This window comes from Dreissena polymorpha, chromosome 4 (genome assembly GCF_020536995.1).
Source record: "Dreissena polymorpha isolate Duluth1 chromosome 4, UMN_Dpol_1.0, whole genome shotgun sequence".
NCBI classification, from domain to species: domain Eukaryota; kingdom Metazoa; phylum Mollusca; class Bivalvia; order Myida; family Dreissenidae; genus Dreissena; species Dreissena polymorpha.
Genome location: NC_068358.1, coordinates 50,263,800 through 50,283,752, shown reverse-complemented (window position 1 = coordinate 50,283,752; position 19,953 = coordinate 50,263,800). Strand labels below are relative to the sequence as shown.

Genomic DNA, 19,953 nt, shown 5'->3' with positions numbered 1-19,953 from the left:
CAAGTGTAAACAAAAAATCTTGAAACACCATATCAGTGAACATTCAAACAAGATGGAACGCCTCGCCTGTCTCCTGTTGACAATTGATATATCGGCTGTTTCATTGTTTGTTTCTGATGATATGCAATGCGTTTGTAATGATATGCTGTGTGTTTGCCATATTCTGCAGTGTGTTTGTCATGGTATTGTGTGTGCTTCATTGAAATGATGTGGGTTTAAATCATATAATATGTGCTTGCCAAAGTATGCTGTGTGTTTCTGATAGTATGCTGTGTGAATGTGATGGTATGCGATGTGTTTGTCATGGTATGCTGTGTGTTTGTCATGGTATGCTGTAGTGTTTGTCATGGTAGGCTATGTGTTTGTCATGGTATGCTGTGTGTTTGTCATGGTATGCTGTGTGTTTGTCATGGTATGCTGTTTGTCTGTCATGGTATGTGAATGTGATGGCATGCTGTGTGTTTGTGATGGTTTGCTGTGTGTCTGTCATGGTATGCTGTGTATTTGTCATGGTATGCTGTGTGTTTGTCATGGTATGCTTTATGTTTATTATGGTATGATTTGTGTTTGTTGTACTTTCCTGTGGATTTATTTAACATGATGTCTTTTTTATTCGCTATGATGTAAGTTGGCGTTATTTTCATTCGGAACGTTCGGTTCTTGTCAAAGTTCTCCGTGGAGAACTAATGTGCGTCTGTATGTTTGTCTTTGATTGTTGTTTGTCCGTCTTTCTGTCTATCTGTTTTTGTGTCTGTCCGTCCGTCGGTCGTTCTGTTAATCCGTTCGTCCGTCCGTCCGTATATCCGACAGACAGACATACGGTAAGACAAACAAACGGATGTATGGACGCAGGGAGGGACAGACGGACAGGCAGACGCAAAGACAGATGCACGGACAGACGAAAATAAGGATACATGGACGGACACACGGTTAAATGGGCATACGGATATACGGACGGACAAACAGACATATGAACGGAAGGAGGGACGGACAGACAGAGAAACAGACAGAAAAACAGACAGGCAGACAAACAGAAAAGACGCACGGACAGACGGAAATAAGGACGAATGGGCGGAAGGACGGACAAACGGACGGATAGAACAAGGCACTGGATTTAAATGAACAACACTTGATGACTTCCACAAAGCAGTGAATGGTACAACAGCCAGTTTTGAATCTAATCGAATTCAAAATCGTGCAACAGAAGACACAAGAAAGGATATCCTACAAGAAACAGCAGTGAAGCAGCGTAAACGCAACACCAACAATGACATATATCGTAACATCACAATGATGATACTTCTCATGGCAATCGCGTCCTTTCTGACCATGATGCCTTACTGTGTGATAGGATTAGTATCTAGACTGAGGAGATACGAATTTCCTTGGTGAATGGCACTGTTGACTAGTACGGTCGCCATCAACAGCAGCGTAACCCGTTAATCATTGGCTTCTGTAACTGTGACGTTCGCATGTATGTGAAAAACGTCCTCCTATGTAAAAGTGTAAAATAAGGAACATTTGGACATATTCCACGTGTACGTAAAGAACATCCTTTGGTGTAGAAATGTACAATGGTAGTCCTATGGGCGTGCAGTTGGCGATGTACACGTGAACAGTTTCCTATGTACGTATGTTTGCATGCATGATGAAAGACTGTACATTGGACAGTTTCGCTTTGCGCATGTTATGTGTTTTTCTTTTAAGTTTTGTTTCTGTGTTGTTGTCATGCTGTCTTCAATCATTTATTTCTATATTGCATTAGATATGAGGTCGGCAATTTTTGTACTGCATGGCAAAGATTTGTCAATTCATAAAAACGTATTTTAACGCCATGATGAGTCGATATGTAAAACCTAATGGACTGACTATTTATAGCTCATGAAAGAAAAATTTACATTTTTTGGAACATTAGTCAACAAAACAAGGGACAGCTGTAAACCACGCCATTAAATTATGGCTATTAACAAAAGTCTAAAGAAAAAAGGAAACAAAAGAACTAAGTCGCTAATGTATAAAATGTCATTGTAAAAACATAGCATGTGCACGTTATGTACACAACCTCTCATTTGGAACTCTCAGAAAGTAAGGTGCATGATTGGAAAAAATCACGAAACGAATTCAATGTTTTGTCGGAAATGTTTTTTTAATGTAACACATATCATTAAACATATGTATTCCATTTCATATTGGTGTCATTCTAACTCTATAAATGAAATTACCCTAAGCAGTTCCATAAGTATTTGAAGAATTTCTTTCGATTAACTTTCAATTTAATTTCCAATATATAGGTAAAAATAGTAAAACAAGAAAGCAAATGCAGTTCATTAGTTATTATCCATGTATATTTTATTCATCGTTCAATAAAAAGTCTGTATATTGATAATTGTTCAATTTTGCGGTTCTATATTTGTTTTTTCCTAGTATTATGTGACTATGTCAAACAGTTGTTGATTTTGAAATGAAGTTTCATATTGCCTTTTCCTTGCATATGTCATTTTAGTTTCAATTCGTATATATATTTTCAAATTCTCCCCAGGTCAAGGTGTCTTTTTTCATATCTGATGCGATGGTTCTTCTCCATGTAATTAATGGTCGCCCTTGCCTCCTTTTGCCTTCGGGTGACTATATGAGGGCCGTTCTTGTAATGTTCTCTTGGGGTTTGCGTAGTACATGTCCGATCCAGCGCCATCGTTTTATTTTCAGTATTGTCCTCATATCAGTTGAGTTTGTTAGTTTGTACAGTTCTATATTTGATATTCTGCAGGCCAGAAGATTCTTGAGATTTTTCGGAGACAGCCGTTGTGAAAACTGGAGAGCTTGTTGATGTCTTTCTCAGTCATCTTCAGCAAAAAAGCAACATAAATTCCTTGAGTTTTCTAGTGATCTTGACTTGACTGTTCGATTTTTTCGTGATTTAAATCATCATTTTCAGACAGTTTCGTTCTTCACTACGTTTTCATCGAACTTCTGATATTTAATATTTTTCGGTTAAATTTCATCCAAATTGGCAGTAACAATTCGAATTCTTCGTATGTATATGAGGGTACGAAATGCTTATTGAGATATTGTATTTAAAGTTGGTGAACCGCCGTTGCGCTACAAGCTGCTAAAATACTGTTGCGTAATAGGGAAACACTTCAGTTGACCCATTCATAATCAATAATATATCAGGTAGCTTATGAAGTATCTAGTCTTATCATAATAATTAGAAAGGTGTGCCCCGGTTTACCTGCTTGCTTGTTATACATGACCGCAGTCATATAGATCTAATTAAGTTTATTTTATGCTTTCCGGTGGTTTAAAGATAAATATCAGTGGATTAAAACTGATTATTCACTGTTCAAACGGTACAAATTAACAGAGAAAAATTATCGCTAATTGTCATTGTGTTACCGAAACACTTTTTTGATATGTTTGATTTCCCCATTTTGTGATGACATTGTGGTGCGCCCAACAGGGAATTAGATTGACCGGAATATCAAAAATACAAAAATAATCATTTGTAAGCATGAAATAAAAAGAACATTTGTAGGAATCGTGCAACTCGTAAACATATTATTTTCTATGATAACGAGCGAATTAAAATCGATATTTCACCAAATCCAACAAATATCCTCTATATAGTTTTATTATAACATGTCATACATGAAAGAATGTTTATCAAAACATATATATTGTGTTTGTTTTTCTGAATCAACCCTTATATAATCAAGATTTATATTATGTTTGTGAACAAAAACTCGAATTATACATCATTTGTGGCTTTGTTCCCCGTGAATTAATTAGGCATTCTAAAAATAGCGCTAGTCAAAGTACATGTACTGCTAATACAGTCAGAATCAGTTAGAATTAGTTACGAGTGTACCTTTATATCAAATTCTCCTCGAGTTTTCATCATCTATAAAGTATTCATTGTGTCAATTATAAACTATTCACTGTAATGTCCTTGTACATTAAAGGAAATCATGAAGTATACGAGTTTAAACGTAGGGCAGAGTAGACTGGCATTAGCAAATTAATGGATAGTTCGGAAGTGCAACCATTCTTACACTTACACCCGTACTCGCATGAAAACAATGACTCTCCTTGTGTGGTTGGCAGAACGACTTGCGCCCCTTTGTTGACAACGTTTAGTTGTTAAAAATAAAATTTGTAAGTTGTTTCCATAGAGTAATATTTTTCAAATCAGTAACTACGTTTATCGAACGCAATTTTTTGCTGTATTCTTAATTAAATTATCATTTTAACCTTGGAAAAAAAACACAATGTAAATGTTAATATCTGTAACATTTCTGTTTATTTAATTATTAAGCTACACTTTCTTAAAGTAATAATTAAGATAATTCCATACCTTTTCAAGCATATTTTCTGCGTACATGTTTTCGACTTGATCGGTTTGTATGTTCCATAACACTATTTGCTGTCTGTTTATGTCATTATTAATTAACTTTATAATATTAGACGAGAATATGTTCAATTTGTTCGCCCAATACAAGTTGAGCCTCGCCAATAAAGCTCGAAACTCGCCTTATACGAGAAAAAGGCGGCCAATATGGAAAAAAAACACGGCCAATACGGAAAAAGGTCGGCCAATACGTGATTCAGCCAATCAAAAACCAGGAAAAACTCGGCCTGAGAATTCAACTAATTAATAATATTATAATCTAGTCAGTTAAATCCCTGCATATTGTGTCAAAACTATTCTGATGAATGTTGCATCATAAACATAATTATCGCGAGTACGTGACGCGAGTTGTGGATTGTGTTATTTCTTAAAATTTGACTCGGCATTTGTAAAGATATTGCAAGATATGTACATTTCCAGAACGGAAATTTATTTCTGCGTTGAATAAAACCAAGTTCATGGAAATCGCTGCAAACTTGATGAAGTTATGGCTGTTAAAAGCGATGCACTCTGTTTTCGGGTCTATTTGAGTAGAATACCTTGTTATATAGCCAAACGCTAACCACCTGTGGTTGGATGAAGGTCAAGGTGAATATCCGGTTATGCATTTGATTGAAAGATGATGAAGCTACATGCAATTTATTCAAATAAGCATGAGCATATCACTCATTGGTAGTTAATATATAATAATAACGAAATTGCAAATCAACCGCACATACCTCGTTTGTAATTGGTTTAAATTGACACGTGGATGTCTTTGTAAAGCTTAATGTTTATATACATTCTGTTTTGTTTTATCATATTTGCCTTATAGACGACACTTGAAACTTTCTTTACATCGTTTCAAATCAATTCGAAACAAGAAATTTATCTGTGACTATTGCGAAATAGGATGCCACAAACAATTCACATTGCAATAAGAAACGTCAACACTTTTGTTTTCAATAAATTATTGCGTTTTTGCTTCATTTTCATCAAGTACTAAAGTGGTTAACATCATTTTCTAAGCAAATTGTGTGTTGTTATATCTTGTTAAATCTCTAAATTCATCATCGTCGGTGCCTTTTAATTTTTAATGGAGACACATTTGAAACTTTATTTTAATGTTTCCATTCCATTTGAATTAATTAATACATGTGTTGTGATTTTTTGCAAAACGGTTAATTGAAAACGGGTTGTTAATTGCAAACGGGTTGTTACACAATTTTAAATTGCAATAAGACACTACAACATGTTTGCAATAAATAGATTGCAAATCGGTTTTATTGCAAAATGAATGTATCAGAGCGCACAAATATTCATAATGTTAATTACACTCTACTGGTGAATTCAAAAATTCGAAAAAATCACTGAAAAGAAAAAAATACAACACACACTCATACACGAAAATCAAATTCTTTCAAAAGCAAATAAATGATCGGTAATATTCTTGAACTAAATGTAATCATTTGGTTATAATTATATTAAGTAACTGCCTGACCCATTTGCATATGTTAGTTTTAATATATGTTACATATTTTTTTATACTTAAGGTTAATCTCCCATGCGTCTTATTTTGATGACGTGCAGTTCGAAATCATCATTCATTTTTTTACCGTTAACATTAATCGTTCAATAAATCTCTATCACTATCATGTATTTACTTGTTTTGGTAAGACATCGGTTACAAAACGACTCAGTTTTGACTAGATATTATATTTGAGACATGACAAGTGATTGCTAAATGCCATGAGGTAGAGCATGCATATATAACTGTGGATAATTTTCCCGAATACTTCAAAAGTCACTGAGAAATCTTGGAAAATGAGTTACCTTATTATTGATTTCAGAATATTGATATTGCATCACTGCAATAAAGAACTCGTATCTATATAGAGGCACTTTCTTGAACTTAAAATGTCATTTTTCCTTAAATATACATAGGTGAATTTAACGAGATTTGTATTTAAACGATTATAATTTTCCAAGAATGATGAAATAACATAACGAACGTTTAAACATTACCATTAATCATCAACTAAGTATCCACCATTAATCTTGCAAACTTGCATTATTTTGTAATTAATGTAAACTTTGATTTACATAATGGATTTCAAGTACAAATAGTAATCATTATTGATACACCATAGATAGAAACATACCATTGTTGTAATGGATTCGTTTCATTCTTACATGCGCACCATGGTCATTGTGACCGCGATTACAGAAAAAGCTCACTTAATTCAGATAAAAAACAAAAACACATAGTCAAGCGTTTGACAAGTGCACTGCTTACGTATGATTGTTTTGTCTATTTAACCTGTATGTGATCGGTTGCATAACATCGATTTATTAGACTAAAATGAAGGCTGCAGAACAGTAATTACTTACATAACGGCTAATTTATCAGTACCTTACCGGTGAAACCGGAGAGGGACTTATGGTTTGCAATTTGTGTGTCTGTCAGTCTGTCACACTTTTTGGGATCATGCGATAACTTTAAAAGTTCTTCATATTGTTTAATGAAATTTGAAACATGGACAGATGGCAATATGGAGATTATGCACGTCTTTCATTTTGATCCTAAGTTAAGATGTTTCTGGTTGCTATTGCAACAAATAAACTACAAATATTTCTGAAAATGGTGGATCTTGCGTAGGTAGGGGACTTTTATTGCTTGGCTATACATACTTTTTTATTGTAAATAATTATGGGCATAGTGTGAGGCATGGAGCTCCATGGAACCGGTTTAATCTCCCTCTCCTGAGAGCTTTTGTATTGAATTTTCCAAGGTGATTACTACAGTGTTGTTCATGTTTTTGTGTATCTGGTGTTGTTCACGTGTCTTTTCTAGTGTATTTGTTTTGCGGCCAACTGTAAGGTAATATGTAACTTGCCATATATAAATTACCAAAATTTATAAGGTGTCTTTTCTGCAGGTGCAGCTGAGGTTCAACTGAATGTGAGCATATGATATTTATTTCAATATATAATTATGATACATTTTCCGAACATATTTATGTTAGCTTTTATATTATCCTGCTTAATGACCTTTCAGTGCTTAAGTTATGTTCTGTCTCAGAAGCATATTTATCCAAGAGAATATTGTATTGTAAAATTGTTTTCGCTTAATTTAACCTTGCCTCAGAAAGTTACAATTTTGGTGCTCTGTTTGTATCAAAACATTTATTAGTTAAATGATAATCAAAATAAAATACATTCTCTAAGGATGAAAGTAACAATGTTCTTGTAAAGACCATTGTACTCCACTTATCTAGACCCCTGGTTTTCGAGGTAGAGGACAATGTGTAAGCGGGCCCGATAGCTCTGTCGGTATATCATTTGAAATGTGTGCATGTGTTCAGGATTCGAGTCCTGGCATGGCTTCTTGTTTTTCTCACCTTTATTTTATGTTTATGTCACCCTTTGCTTCAAGAGGAACGGAAAAACACTGAAATGCGTCGTAAGATGTAGAGCTATACCGAAATATAGGTGATAGTCATAGGAGTAATCGTAGCGACTTTTAATGGTTTATGTCAGTTAGGTGTACATGGCCCAAATATATAATATACATTCACCTGTTTTCTTCTTTCGATTATTTCCAGAATGTATAAACTGCAATAGTCGTTTGCTTAGAATTAACATACGTAACGCATATTTTTAAGAGTACATTTAACATATCTTTTGAAATCAATTTATCAATAGGTTTAATCTGAAATATATTGACTTAATTCATGTTAAAATTCGGGGTTTCAAGCAAATGGTCAAATGGATTTAAATTAACAATCGCGTAACTCAACGAATAAGTTAAACAACACATACTTCATTTAATATGCTTACCAATGATCTACAAATTCGAGCCATCAAACATTAGCTGTGACTTTAATCTGGTTGATCATGCGTAGTGTCTTGTGATACTGCAGCGGAATGAGTGACTTGCGACGGCTCTCGTAAGTGATGGGCATGTGTTTCGGTTACGTTTTCTAAATACTTTGCTTGAAATAATATTGAATGTGACTCTTAACATTTGGAGAAAAGTCCAGATAAAGGATTTTGCGAGAGTAAGATTCGAGAATAAGATGGCAAATATAAACATCTGGGTCAGAGCTACATGTATATTTAGTACATGGATTGAAAAAGTGTGTAAACTAAATAAATAAAATCAAACTTCAAACACGTTCAATGAAAATCATATGCGACTTCTGTTTTGGTAAAATGTTCGGTTTGTTACTTTTTGCGTTTAACGTTGTATGTGGTTTCTCGATAGAACCCAAATCCAACTATATTCAGTCAAATTATAATTGTTATTTACAACATTGTAATACTCGGTAACCTATAAACATAGATTCAGTGCATACCACAATCTATTTAATAAGCATAATGCTATTCCCGTAACCTACTGTTGTGGCGAAGATGATACAGCTAGTTAACACTAACACCCCGGTGCATAGTAATTGTTGTACAACATTATGTAGAATCCATTCAATGTAATCGTTTTTTGTTTTTTACGATTGCCGTGTGATGTTTGAGTCTTATCAATTAAACTGCACATTACAATATGCGTTCATACATCCATTCCTTTGAGCTACCTGCACATCATTCACTTCAAAACTTGTTTATGCAAATTCTACATGAACTTGTGTTGTCTGCTACCAGCTAGTAACGTATCTAGAAATTGTCTGTTTAAGTTTGAAATAATATCCTAGCTCTACGCTTAACATATTTTAGAATATTGTATGAGTTTTTAATCAACCAACGAGCATTGATTTTCAAGTTATATTTGTAGACGCCAACCATATTTTTTCATAAAAACAAAAGCTATAACCAGGTAAGTAAATGCGACAATTAGATCAATTTATTTAGTTGTATGGCCAATAGTATTTAAAATGGTATAACATATATATATATATACGACAATTTAATGACAATACCAATTTCATGTATATGCATGTAACTAAACATTCATTGTTTTGATATAAATAACTGTTAAACAGTGTTGATAATTCTTGAGTTCGCCATCAATGAAAAACATGAATATAATAACGCAATTGATATCCTTCGGTAAATCGCCAATTTGGAATAGAGTTTTTCTAAAATATGTCGTGTCCTGTATAAGCTGTCACTCTGCAGTGTGTCGGTTTACACAGATTTTTACTCGTTATGACCTGAAATAGAAACAATAAAAATAACATATATGCACACCTTATATATTGTCAAATGAGCAACATTAACTGGCACAACAAAATAAGAAAACACGCGTAATATTACCAATTTAAATGCTCTATAAACATGCAGATTTCGTCGCGGTTCGTCATTGCTTATTTCGTATTTAAGATCGTAGATTGGCCAACCACTTACCAGCAGAGAAACTTTGTCGTAAGGCATTCTGTTGCAGAGAAACTCTTGGCTGGAATGAATACATGTGTGTAAATAGTCATGCTATGTTTTGCATCAATCCAAAAATATAGAAATTCAAATGCGTTGTATCCCGTTAGACACTACTCTAGCATTGTATTAATTGACTTTTAAATTTTCATAATTGGAAAGTTAGCTATCTTTTGGTAATCTAAATCATAATTGTGTGAGCATTAAAGCAATAACTGTTCTTGATGAATTAAGACTTTTCTGAGCATGTTACTTCATATGGTACGTCGTAAGAAATAGAGCCTATTTGAATCAAATAAGCCTTAATGTAATTCAAAGATTATAAAGGCTTTTAATTGTTACTAATAATTCATCACAAGAATGACGAAGCATCTCCACTCGACGTCAGACGTAAATATAGCATATTGATACTAACATGAAATGGCACCACTTCGACATGGGCCGATTTTAACATGTGGGCGCGATTTAAAACAACTATGTATATAACAACTATTCAAAGTAATATACGATGTAATCATTGGTTTAAGCGAAAAGAAAAACAATTGACCATCAGACGGACATACGACATGGCGTATCCACCACTTGACGACGGGGCATAATAAAACTATTCAGTAAAAAGCAAAAAAATAAGAGAGGACTTAACTTAAATTGTGTTCGGTATATCAAACACAAATAATTAAACACAAAAACATACCAGAGCAATCGAATCTTCAGAGAAGCTCGTTGACACAAAGGCGGTCTTGTTCGTTGACATAAACGACTGACTGTGTTTCTTGTGTTTTTGTTTTTGTAAAGCATTTCGTACCTGCAGACAAAATATGTACTTATTTTAATTTGAAGCGTTGTATAAGACGCGGTACGTCCTCTTTTCAGGTACAATACAGTCTATCGAATGTGCTACAAATCGGTTTGGTGCAGAATATTTGCGGGTAATACGAATTTACAACAAGTAATTTACAATACACGAACAGAGTATACGATTTAACAAAATAATATTATACCTGTACGTTCAGGACACAGTGGAAAATAAATATAACAAGTCCCTGAAAGCGAAACATAATTGTTCAGTGTATGCAACAATAAAATTGGTTTACGTTGTTGAAATGAAGAATTATATACAAATACAAGGAATGTCCGTTATTGAAAAAAGAAGCTATTTGAATAATCATAGTCCATCTGCAGCACTATAAAAAAAGACATCGATACATCCGTTAGGAACTTATTATTAAAAGCGCGCGACATTGCCTTAAATAGTCATATAAATACGACAGAAAAATCATGTACACAATTAACCCTATTTAATGTATTTTATAGGTCTGTCCACCAACACAGCACGTAATACGAATTTCAGCGCGTTATATTCCATACCTGCAAGCTGTTACACACTGCAAACACATACTGTATCCAAGCCATGCTTTTGTGCACGTAGAAGAGACCTATCACCCACGTACAGCCCATCAGTGGAAGCAGCACGCACAGACACCGAACACCGGCTCTACAGCAACATAAACATAATAATCTTCGGAACTACATGCTTACCATAACTCGTACAGATGGAGAAGACTTAAGACGAATCTTATTAGATTAATCAAATAATGATACAACTTTTGGAATGTTCCGATTAACATGCGATTTAAAGTATGGCATGTATATGTTCATCCCGTTGGATGAACCATTTTCGAACATTGATGTAAAAAAGACGATTATGGTATAACAAAACGCGTACTTCGATCTCTCCGATCTTGACTTTTCGGATAATGACTTCGTACGAAGCATTGCGTTGATCACCAAAATGAGGACAACACAGTTCACCTGAAATACAAATGTACTAACGAAGTTTATTACTTAAACACTAGTAGGTTTTGTTTTCATGTAATAATTAAATAGAACAATATGCGTGCACAATTATTACAATCAGTAACTTTGAAATCTCATGTAAGCAGTTCATATACAAAATTCATTTCAGTTCATGAGAATCACATATTAAAAGAATTATTTTCATTTTCAGCACAAAATATGTTGAATACGCAAATGTTTCTAATCTTATTGACTCGATTTGCAGGACATACTAAAATGGTATAATTCGAAAAAAAAAATTCTTGTTCTTTGTTATTTGTCATCTTATCGCGTTAATAAATAATGAGCGTTTATCAACATCACTGCAATTAATCTGTTAGTTCTTTTCATTACAATATATATACATCAGGCAGACCTGCTCGCGTTTTTGTAAACAATTCAAATAATACGTGTTACCACTATTATTAAAGCTGCAGGCGCTACAAATGCCCAGATCAACCCTCCTTCAATTGACAACCAACAACTGAAAAAATATTTTCGATAATTTCTTAGCATCTATTAAGCTAATGTTTATTGAACATTATTACAAGACAAGACTTACGCATTGAATCATCTCATTTATTTATAACTTGATTTCAAATTATTAGTTGTATATATATATATATACAAGGTGGTGAGTTTGTTGAAAATGAAACATACTTGTGTTCATCCCCATATCCAACCAGCTTCGTTGCCCCCATGGCTATTCCAACGATGACTGCCGGCAAGGCTGCAAATATGCGCATGCGCGCGTAATCTTCTGCAAACTTGTGTCCACTTACGACGCATGAATTTACTACGCTTGGCTTAACCTTATCTTCTTTGACCCTTATGTTTACTTAATAGATGCTGTCCTTTCGATAATCATTATAAACGCTAGTACTACATTTATTGAAGCAATATGGTATATTACCATGAATTATATAGTTATACACTGTAAAGCTAGGACGGTCTATGTATTATATGCTATTGAAGACATAAGTTATGACACATTTAGACTGAACAATGATGAATTATATAGTATGTGCGTACCCCATGCTGCAGGTAGAAGCCATTTCAGTCTGGACTGTGTCATAAATACAAAAAGTATAGTGATCCCAATCTCTATGCCCTCCGCCAACATCAGAAAGAACACCGCCAAATAGATGTAATGAAGTAAGATTGCGATAGCTGTGCAGCCGACCTAAAAAGTGAAAACGTGAATTTAACAGAACAAATTATTATTCGTACGTAAATATTGTGAGACAAATATGAAGACGCACACATATATTTGTTTAAACAATAGATCAGGGTTCATCAAATATACCATTACATTTAAATCGCAAGTTTAGAATATGGATCCGACCGAGATATATTTTATGCTATGTTTTATAAGATGCAAACTATATCTGTTTACGTTTTTATTAGATAAACACACTTACGTGAATTGTCAAGACCATTCCATTAAAAAAACACATTGTATTTGCAATGGCGCCCAATGCAATTTTCTGCGTTTTTTAAACATTATGAACGAACAATAAAGTAACAACCATTTTATAACAAATTCAATTCAAAAGCACATGGCAACGACTTTTGTGAGTAAATGACGATCAACTTTACCTTATTCTCTGTGCGATCCACCCCGCCTATAAAAACTGCGTAGGACAAGATCAGTGCAAGCGACAAATTCATGAGGATAATCACCCGATCCGACTTTACGTACCTTTAATAAAATATGAACGATTATTCAGTGCTGTTTAATAGTGGTAATGATACTTGTAGCTGACCTCAATAAATTAACACGATATGGTATGTGAATTATATTATCCATGTCAACACAATAAGAATAGAATCGATGAAAATGACATTGTATTTATTTACTGTATGTTCTAACAGTACGGCATATGTTTAAGAATCAGTGCCGTATTATTTTATGTAAAAAATGCAAGCACACTTGTAAATTTAAAATACAAACCATACAAAATTCCAGATGAATCAGCAGTGTAGACATTTATAAAACATTTATATTATTTACCGCCACAAATACACGTGAAGTCCAACCGTGATGATCAACCCTAGCATGGACACACTACATCCGACAATCGATATTATATCCAATGCCAAAGTGTCAACGTTCTGTAGATAAATATGTTTGATAAATTACCTCGTAAAATCCATATTCCATACCAAACTGCGAAAAGTATATACACGTATACTATGAACGGGCACTCATACAATCATTTTAAATACATCATATGTGCGTTTATTAAACGGTTACACAACACAGAAATACAACGTCAAATGCCTTATATTTGTTCGTCTTAAATAGGGATAATTACCTCAGCCCATGGACTCATGAGAATAGCAAAATTTGTAGATGGTTACACACGCAAGTTGATGACGTGTCGTTGAACGATGTAAGGTTACACCCACCACCATCCCACCCAGACCTGAAAACAACGTTTTAATCTGTATTCATAGACTATGTACAGTTCATATTCGATTGTGAAATGTAAAAAAGCTTGATTTGAACTGAGATATTGTATTTCCCGCGTAATTGTTAATAGACGCCGCGATTACTACACGTGTCTTCTCGTTATAAACAGATCCTAAGGACTAAGGTTATATACACTTGAAACTGTAGGTATGTTTGAATAATAAACAACAAGTCAGACATTGTTGAAAGTTTTGAATTGTCTCTTTACCTGGTACTATTCCAAAAACTGCAATGCGGTTGACCAGAGCTTTCCTGTTAAAATGCGACACATATATGTATTATGTTATGTTAGATAATACATCATTTCTTGTAAGTTAGAAGCATGATATTGTGAGGAACAATGTCTCTAATTTAGCTATGAGTAGTGGTTGGTAATAACTTTGTAAATATAGCAAGCAAACTATACACTAGTGTACGACACTTTAAGCAGTAAATATTGTCATGAGAAGAATATTAAAAAGAATAGAATAACCTTTGAAATAAAAGCAACGGCTGCAACCAGAGTCGCTATTCTTTTATATCAAAACACCCATTTACTCAAATTGTATAATTATGCAAGAGAAGTAAAAGACACACTTAAAAAAGCCTCCAGTGTGAGGTTGGATTATGTAAGCGTTCAATTATACACAGGTAAAAAAATTGCCTCTATGAGGAAAACTGACAATTAAATAACTTTTAAGATACTTTATGCAGCCACAGTTATACATTTATTATAGGAATCTGCCTTGCAATATTAATAATAAAAACAACATTAACAATAAAAGTTATACTTTTATCATAAGAAGAAGTAGACATAGTAGTATTATTAGTATTATTTTTTATTGTAATGCTGTCGAATATTATTATTTATAATTATCATATTATTAATATTTTATTATTAAAAACACCCATCATATATCCAAAAAATATTTGACATTACCGAAATGTATCCCAATGTTAAGGATATAGTTAAGCCTTGATCATGTAGCGAGTTATTCAATGTAACTGCCACAACTTCCGACGATATTTCAGCACCACTGGAACAAAAACATATGTGTATCATATGCACAATTTAAGATTGTATATGCAATCGATAACGTCGTGGTTGCTTTTTGCCATTATCTGTTTCATGAATGTACACCATTCTTGACAATCAATTTAAATAAAACTTAAATTAAATACGTTTTCTCCATTGCATAAAGAATACATCTGTATAGGCTGGCCTCTAAATGTAATCATCTGTACCTATCCATCATGTTAGACGAGAGAATGCCTGACAGGTTCCTGTAGACAACTGCAGCAACCGAAGTCGAAGTTTGTTTTTCAGTGGCTAAAAACAAAATCGTCTTCTTAATGATTTATCAATGATTGATACAGCGGTTGAATACTGTTCAAACCCAACTTATAATAACAAAACCATTCATATGATTATTGACATAATGAACTTATTTATTATAATAGGAAATGCATGTTAATCACGCACAACGCCGGAATTGTTCTGATAACTTGATATTTGAGCACTTACTTTAAAAGATTACAAAAATGGAAATTGCAGTCATAAAGCAGTTTGTATAACATATTCCTTTTTGAGATCATTCTTATTTAAAGTGTAATGAAATAAATTCGTATAAATGATTTGTAATACTATAAAAGACATAAATTTTAAGCTTACACTTTACTTTTTATATCGTCTTCCCGCATTAAACTTTGTAAAATATTTACCAAGAAAACGATAAGCAAGCGTATGTATTGCAGCAAGTGTTTTTTCCAAAACATCATATCCAACGCACAAACACATTATTAGCTAAAAAAAAACAACAATGTAATGATTTAAAAACATACGTAAAGTGGGTTGAATTTGTAAAACCACGCGACTTTTAATGGCCACGCCATCCTTCGCAGAAAGAGGAATATCTGTGCTCTCTTTTTGTATTGGCCCCACATACATGCCTACAAAGTAAATAAATAGCATGACTAAGCATATAGTGGAATTATTAAGGTAACATCAATGCCGAAAATCAACGAATATTTTGCAAAATGTTTCGTTAAATAAAGTGTACCCATACAAACCAGTATTCATTATAGCAATAGCCAAAACTTCACCGCTAGATGGTGTTTGGTTAGATTTAACGAGATACAAAATGCTCGTTTTGTGCGTGTGACACAATATATTCAATTTCCCTCAACGATATATTTTCATACGACACACGAACACTAACATGGTACATGAACATGTGTTGAATAAATTGTTCCACACCAAAAAAAAGAACATTGTGTATCTTGTTAAATCTATGTTACCAGACCACGTCTAGCGTTGAAATTTTGGCTATTGCAATAAGGAACATGGAATTTTATGTGTAAACTTTAGTTTTCGAAATACTGTACGAAACAAATCGTTGATTTTGAGTGTTTATGGGTTTTTTAACAATACAGTCATTAAGGCATATAGCTGTTGCACAGATTAAAAAATGATACAATCATTTAAAAAACATTTAAAAAGAAACTTACCAATATTTTTTGTTTTTGTTGTAATCGCATCATGTTTCGTTGAGTTTGCTAACACTCGAGTGTACCTATCAACAACATGTAGCACTTTTAATGCACCTGGAACTTCATTTTTCTGTAAACAACAAGTTTTGTTATTGTCAGCTATAATGAACATGACGGATATACGTGTATCATATACAATGAAAACAAATTGCTACATATAAAAATAAAGATGTGAACACATGTAGTATACACGAGTTACCAACTTATGTAGCAGTTATCAATTATACAACACAGGCATTCTACATTTTGCAATTTATACGATTATGTTAACGAGTTTCTCCTATTAAGTATGGCCATATAATATATACATACCTCATCTTCATTATTTTGGTTGATCGACTTCCACGAATCTGTATTTTGCCTATCTAACAAGTTGCTTGTTGTTTCTAGGAATGGCTGAAGTCGGACAAATATAAATCACATTTTAACTTTTACACATGTTCAAAAGATACAGATGATAACAAGGATCTCCAAAACGGGTACATCATCCATAAACATCTGCTTAAACATATTCACGTACAAAATGTAACGTTGTTAAATTTATTTTAAATGATTGCCGTGAGTGTACATCTATAGCGTGAACACAAATAATTCATAAGGTTGGTCTGTAAGTCTGCGTAGGGTGTTATAATGATAGGTGACTATAATAAAAAGCATAAAATGAAAATTAATGTTATAAGACTCCAAACTATGCAAGAGATATTCTGCACATATTACACCGCTACTTTAACCTCTAGTTATACTTCGGATAACTTTTGAACTACTATTACTAGTTTGAATAGCATCATTTTTATATTGAGTATACGGTATTTGCTTATAATAGAGGACCAGATCCTTATAAACCGGAAATAAAAAGTGATATTACACGAGGCTTTAAATGCGGAAGTGGAATAACAAGTCAGACTTGAAGTAACAGTGTCACATAGTACTTGTGGGCAAAAAATAAAAATCTATTTGATACACTTATCGAACCATGCACAAGCGGACTTTATAGGAAGGTAGATCAATAGTTAGGTTACCATTATCATATTGTACTTCAAAGCTCACTGACAATTAATTAAATGTGCTTCAGATTAAATGTTTTTCACGAATTGTACATGTTCTATAGTCTGTAGTACATGTAAAATTGTAAAATATATAGCAATTCGACTCCGCAATTCATTCATAATGAACAAATAGCTCTTTATTTCTTGCATGAACTTCAAATCGGTCTATAATAGTTGTTGATGTTGTTTATCTTGAGTAAATTTGACATCGAAAATATCACCCTTGACCATATCTATCGATGTCAACATATTCCCACTTGTATGTTTTTATTTTTTACTGTATCGATTGAGATGATGAATCATTTTGTATTTAGTATATCAGACATATTAGATCGCTTATAATTTTGGAGAACCTATAGGACAATTCGTCGATAAAACTAAGTCAGAACATGTTTAAATACCACTATTACTTTAGGCCTTTATACATATTGATGTTAACAATTAATTAACTGATCATTTATAGTGATTTTAAATCCCCATAAATTATTTCTGATTATTTAGAGTATGATTCGTTATTTGATATACGAACATGTATTTCTAAATATCTGGCATTTTTTGAGTTGCTATAGATCAAACTAGCATGATTATTTGCCGATTATTATGTTAGTTTACCAAAAAGCATGAAATTATAATCATAAGTCGCATGTTGTTAAAATGAATACACATTTTCCTTAAAATCAATGCGTAATAGTGCGGAAACAAAAGTCTTAATTTCCACAAAAGTAGTTCAAGCGTTCTCTTGTGGACATGCAACTGGCTTGGTCCGCTATTGGTCACAGTGGTGTTTTGTGATATGCTGTACCTGTGTGGTACACGTGCGTCGGGCACCACGCAATTTAGATTTGTAAGACATGTTATTTTGTATCATTGTTTTAGGTCAGAACAATCTATACAAAACTACTCTAAAGAAATGAAGCCAAATCTAGTACTAGCGCTATTTTTTTACCTCGAACTGAGTGTTGGTCACCTTTGAAATGGCTGCACTTGCATTTACAAGTGTGTCTAAAATGTTTGTAATCTTTTGCAGTTCCCCACTAGTTGTTTTTGCGATGATTTTTCCGTGACCTCCATCGGGCGAGGTTTGTGTCCAATTCGTTACGCTGGTTAGTTTGTCGAGGCTTTCTACAATGCTTTCCGTTGTTGGATTCAACATTATTGCGTCAACCTACAATTAAAACCCAAACTGTGTTCTTTGTTCATTAAAAATCATGATTTTTACCAAGTGAGTTCGTAATAAACGTATTTATTACCTGTGCGGATATAGTTTCTATCTCCCTCCTCACGCATCCGTCAACAGGCAACATCCATTCACCTTTTGCGGAGCATCGTCTAAAGACCACTCCAATAGAATTGACATCCGAACATGGGCGTGTGTGTATGCCTCCTGGACTTATTTCGGGCCACTCACTTCCGCTTGTGTCATTTTTGCGAGAACAATTAGGGTATATTTTGTTTTCTGAAAAACATATCTGTATAATGCAGACGATATAAAGTATGAAGCTTATTCATCAAGTAGTTGTAGTAGACGTAGTAATAGTTATAGTAGTAGTTAAGTAGTAGTAGTAGTAATAGTAGAAGAAGTGGTAGTAGTAGTGGTAGTAGTAGAAGTAGTTGTTGTTGTTGCTGTAGTAGAAGTAGTAATAGTAGTAGTACTAGTAGACGGAGTAGTAGTAGTAGTAGCAGCAGTAGTAGTAGTAGTAGTAGTAGTAGTAGTAGTAGTAGTAGTAGTAGTAGTAGTAGTAGTAGTAGTAGTAGTAGTAGTAGTAGAAGTAGTAGTAGCAGTAGTAGTAGTAGTAGTAGTAGTAGTAGTAGTAGTAGTAGTAGTAGTAGTAGTAGTAGTAGTAAGTAGTAGTAGTAGTAGTAGTAGTAGTAGTAGTAGTAGTAGTAGTAGTAGTAGTAGTAGTAGTAGTAGTAGTAGTAGTAGTAGTAGTAGTAGTAGTAGTAGTAGTAGTAGTAGTAGTAATAGTAGTAGTAGTAGTAGTAGTAGTAGTAGTAGTAGTAGTAGTAGTAGAAGTAGTAGTAGTAGTAGTAGTACTAGTACTAGTACTAGTAGAAGTAGTAGTAGTAGTGGTGGTGGTGGCGGTGTGTGTGTGTGGTGGTGGTAATGGTGGTGGTGGTGGTTTTAGTGTGGTTGTGTGTGTTGGTGGTGGTGGTGGTGGTGGTGGTTATAGTGGTGGTGGTGGTTGTTAACATTAGCATCAGTATCAACATCTCCACCATCATCATCAAGACTATTATTTGTATTATCATTATTATTATTATTAATTGTGTTATATTATTATTATTATTATCAT

The 19,953-nt window shown here is 33.6% G+C and overlaps 1 protein-coding gene across 5 annotated transcripts in view; it reads right to left on the bottom strand.

Moving 5' to 3' along the window:
- The window catches only part of LOC127877524 (adhesion G protein-coupled receptor B1-like), a 469,993-nt gene that overhangs the window by 429,543 nt on the left and 20,497 nt on the right, over nt 1–19,953 (bottom strand). For 2 of the 5 annotated variants that reach the window (XM_052423469.1, XM_052423468.1), the window contains exons 1-13: nt 14,293–14,336; nt 13,927–14,037; nt 13,623–13,723; nt 13,208–13,310; nt 12,641–12,791; nt 12,269–12,338; nt 12,026–12,092; nt 11,499–11,584; nt 11,141–11,267; nt 10,774–10,815; nt 10,467–10,577; nt 9,746–9,794; nt 9,429–9,552 (exon numbers count right to left, since the gene is read on the bottom strand). In XM_052423469.1, the coding sequence (XP_052279429.1) occupies nt 9,539–9,552; nt 9,746–9,794; nt 10,467–10,577; nt 10,774–10,815; nt 11,141–11,267; nt 11,499–11,584; nt 12,026–12,092; nt 12,269–12,338; nt 12,641–12,791; nt 13,208–13,310; nt 13,623–13,723; nt 13,927–13,944 (939 nt within the window). In that variant the 5' untranslated portion in view covers nt 13,945–14,037; nt 14,293–14,336 and the 3' untranslated portion in view covers nt 9,429–9,538. Of the gene's footprint in view, nt 1–9,149; nt 9,553–9,745; nt 9,795–10,466; nt 10,578–10,773; nt 10,816–11,140; nt 11,268–11,498; nt 11,585–12,025; nt 12,093–12,268; nt 12,339–12,640; nt 12,792–13,207; nt 13,311–13,622; nt 13,724–13,926; nt 14,038–14,292; nt 14,337–15,003; nt 15,101–15,308; nt 15,394–15,905; nt 16,014–16,571; nt 16,684–16,925; nt 17,010–18,605; nt 18,825–18,909; nt 19,116–19,953 lie in introns of those variants that run through there. The other 3 variants (XM_052423465.1, XM_052423464.1, XM_052423467.1) reach the window with 2 other exon arrangements.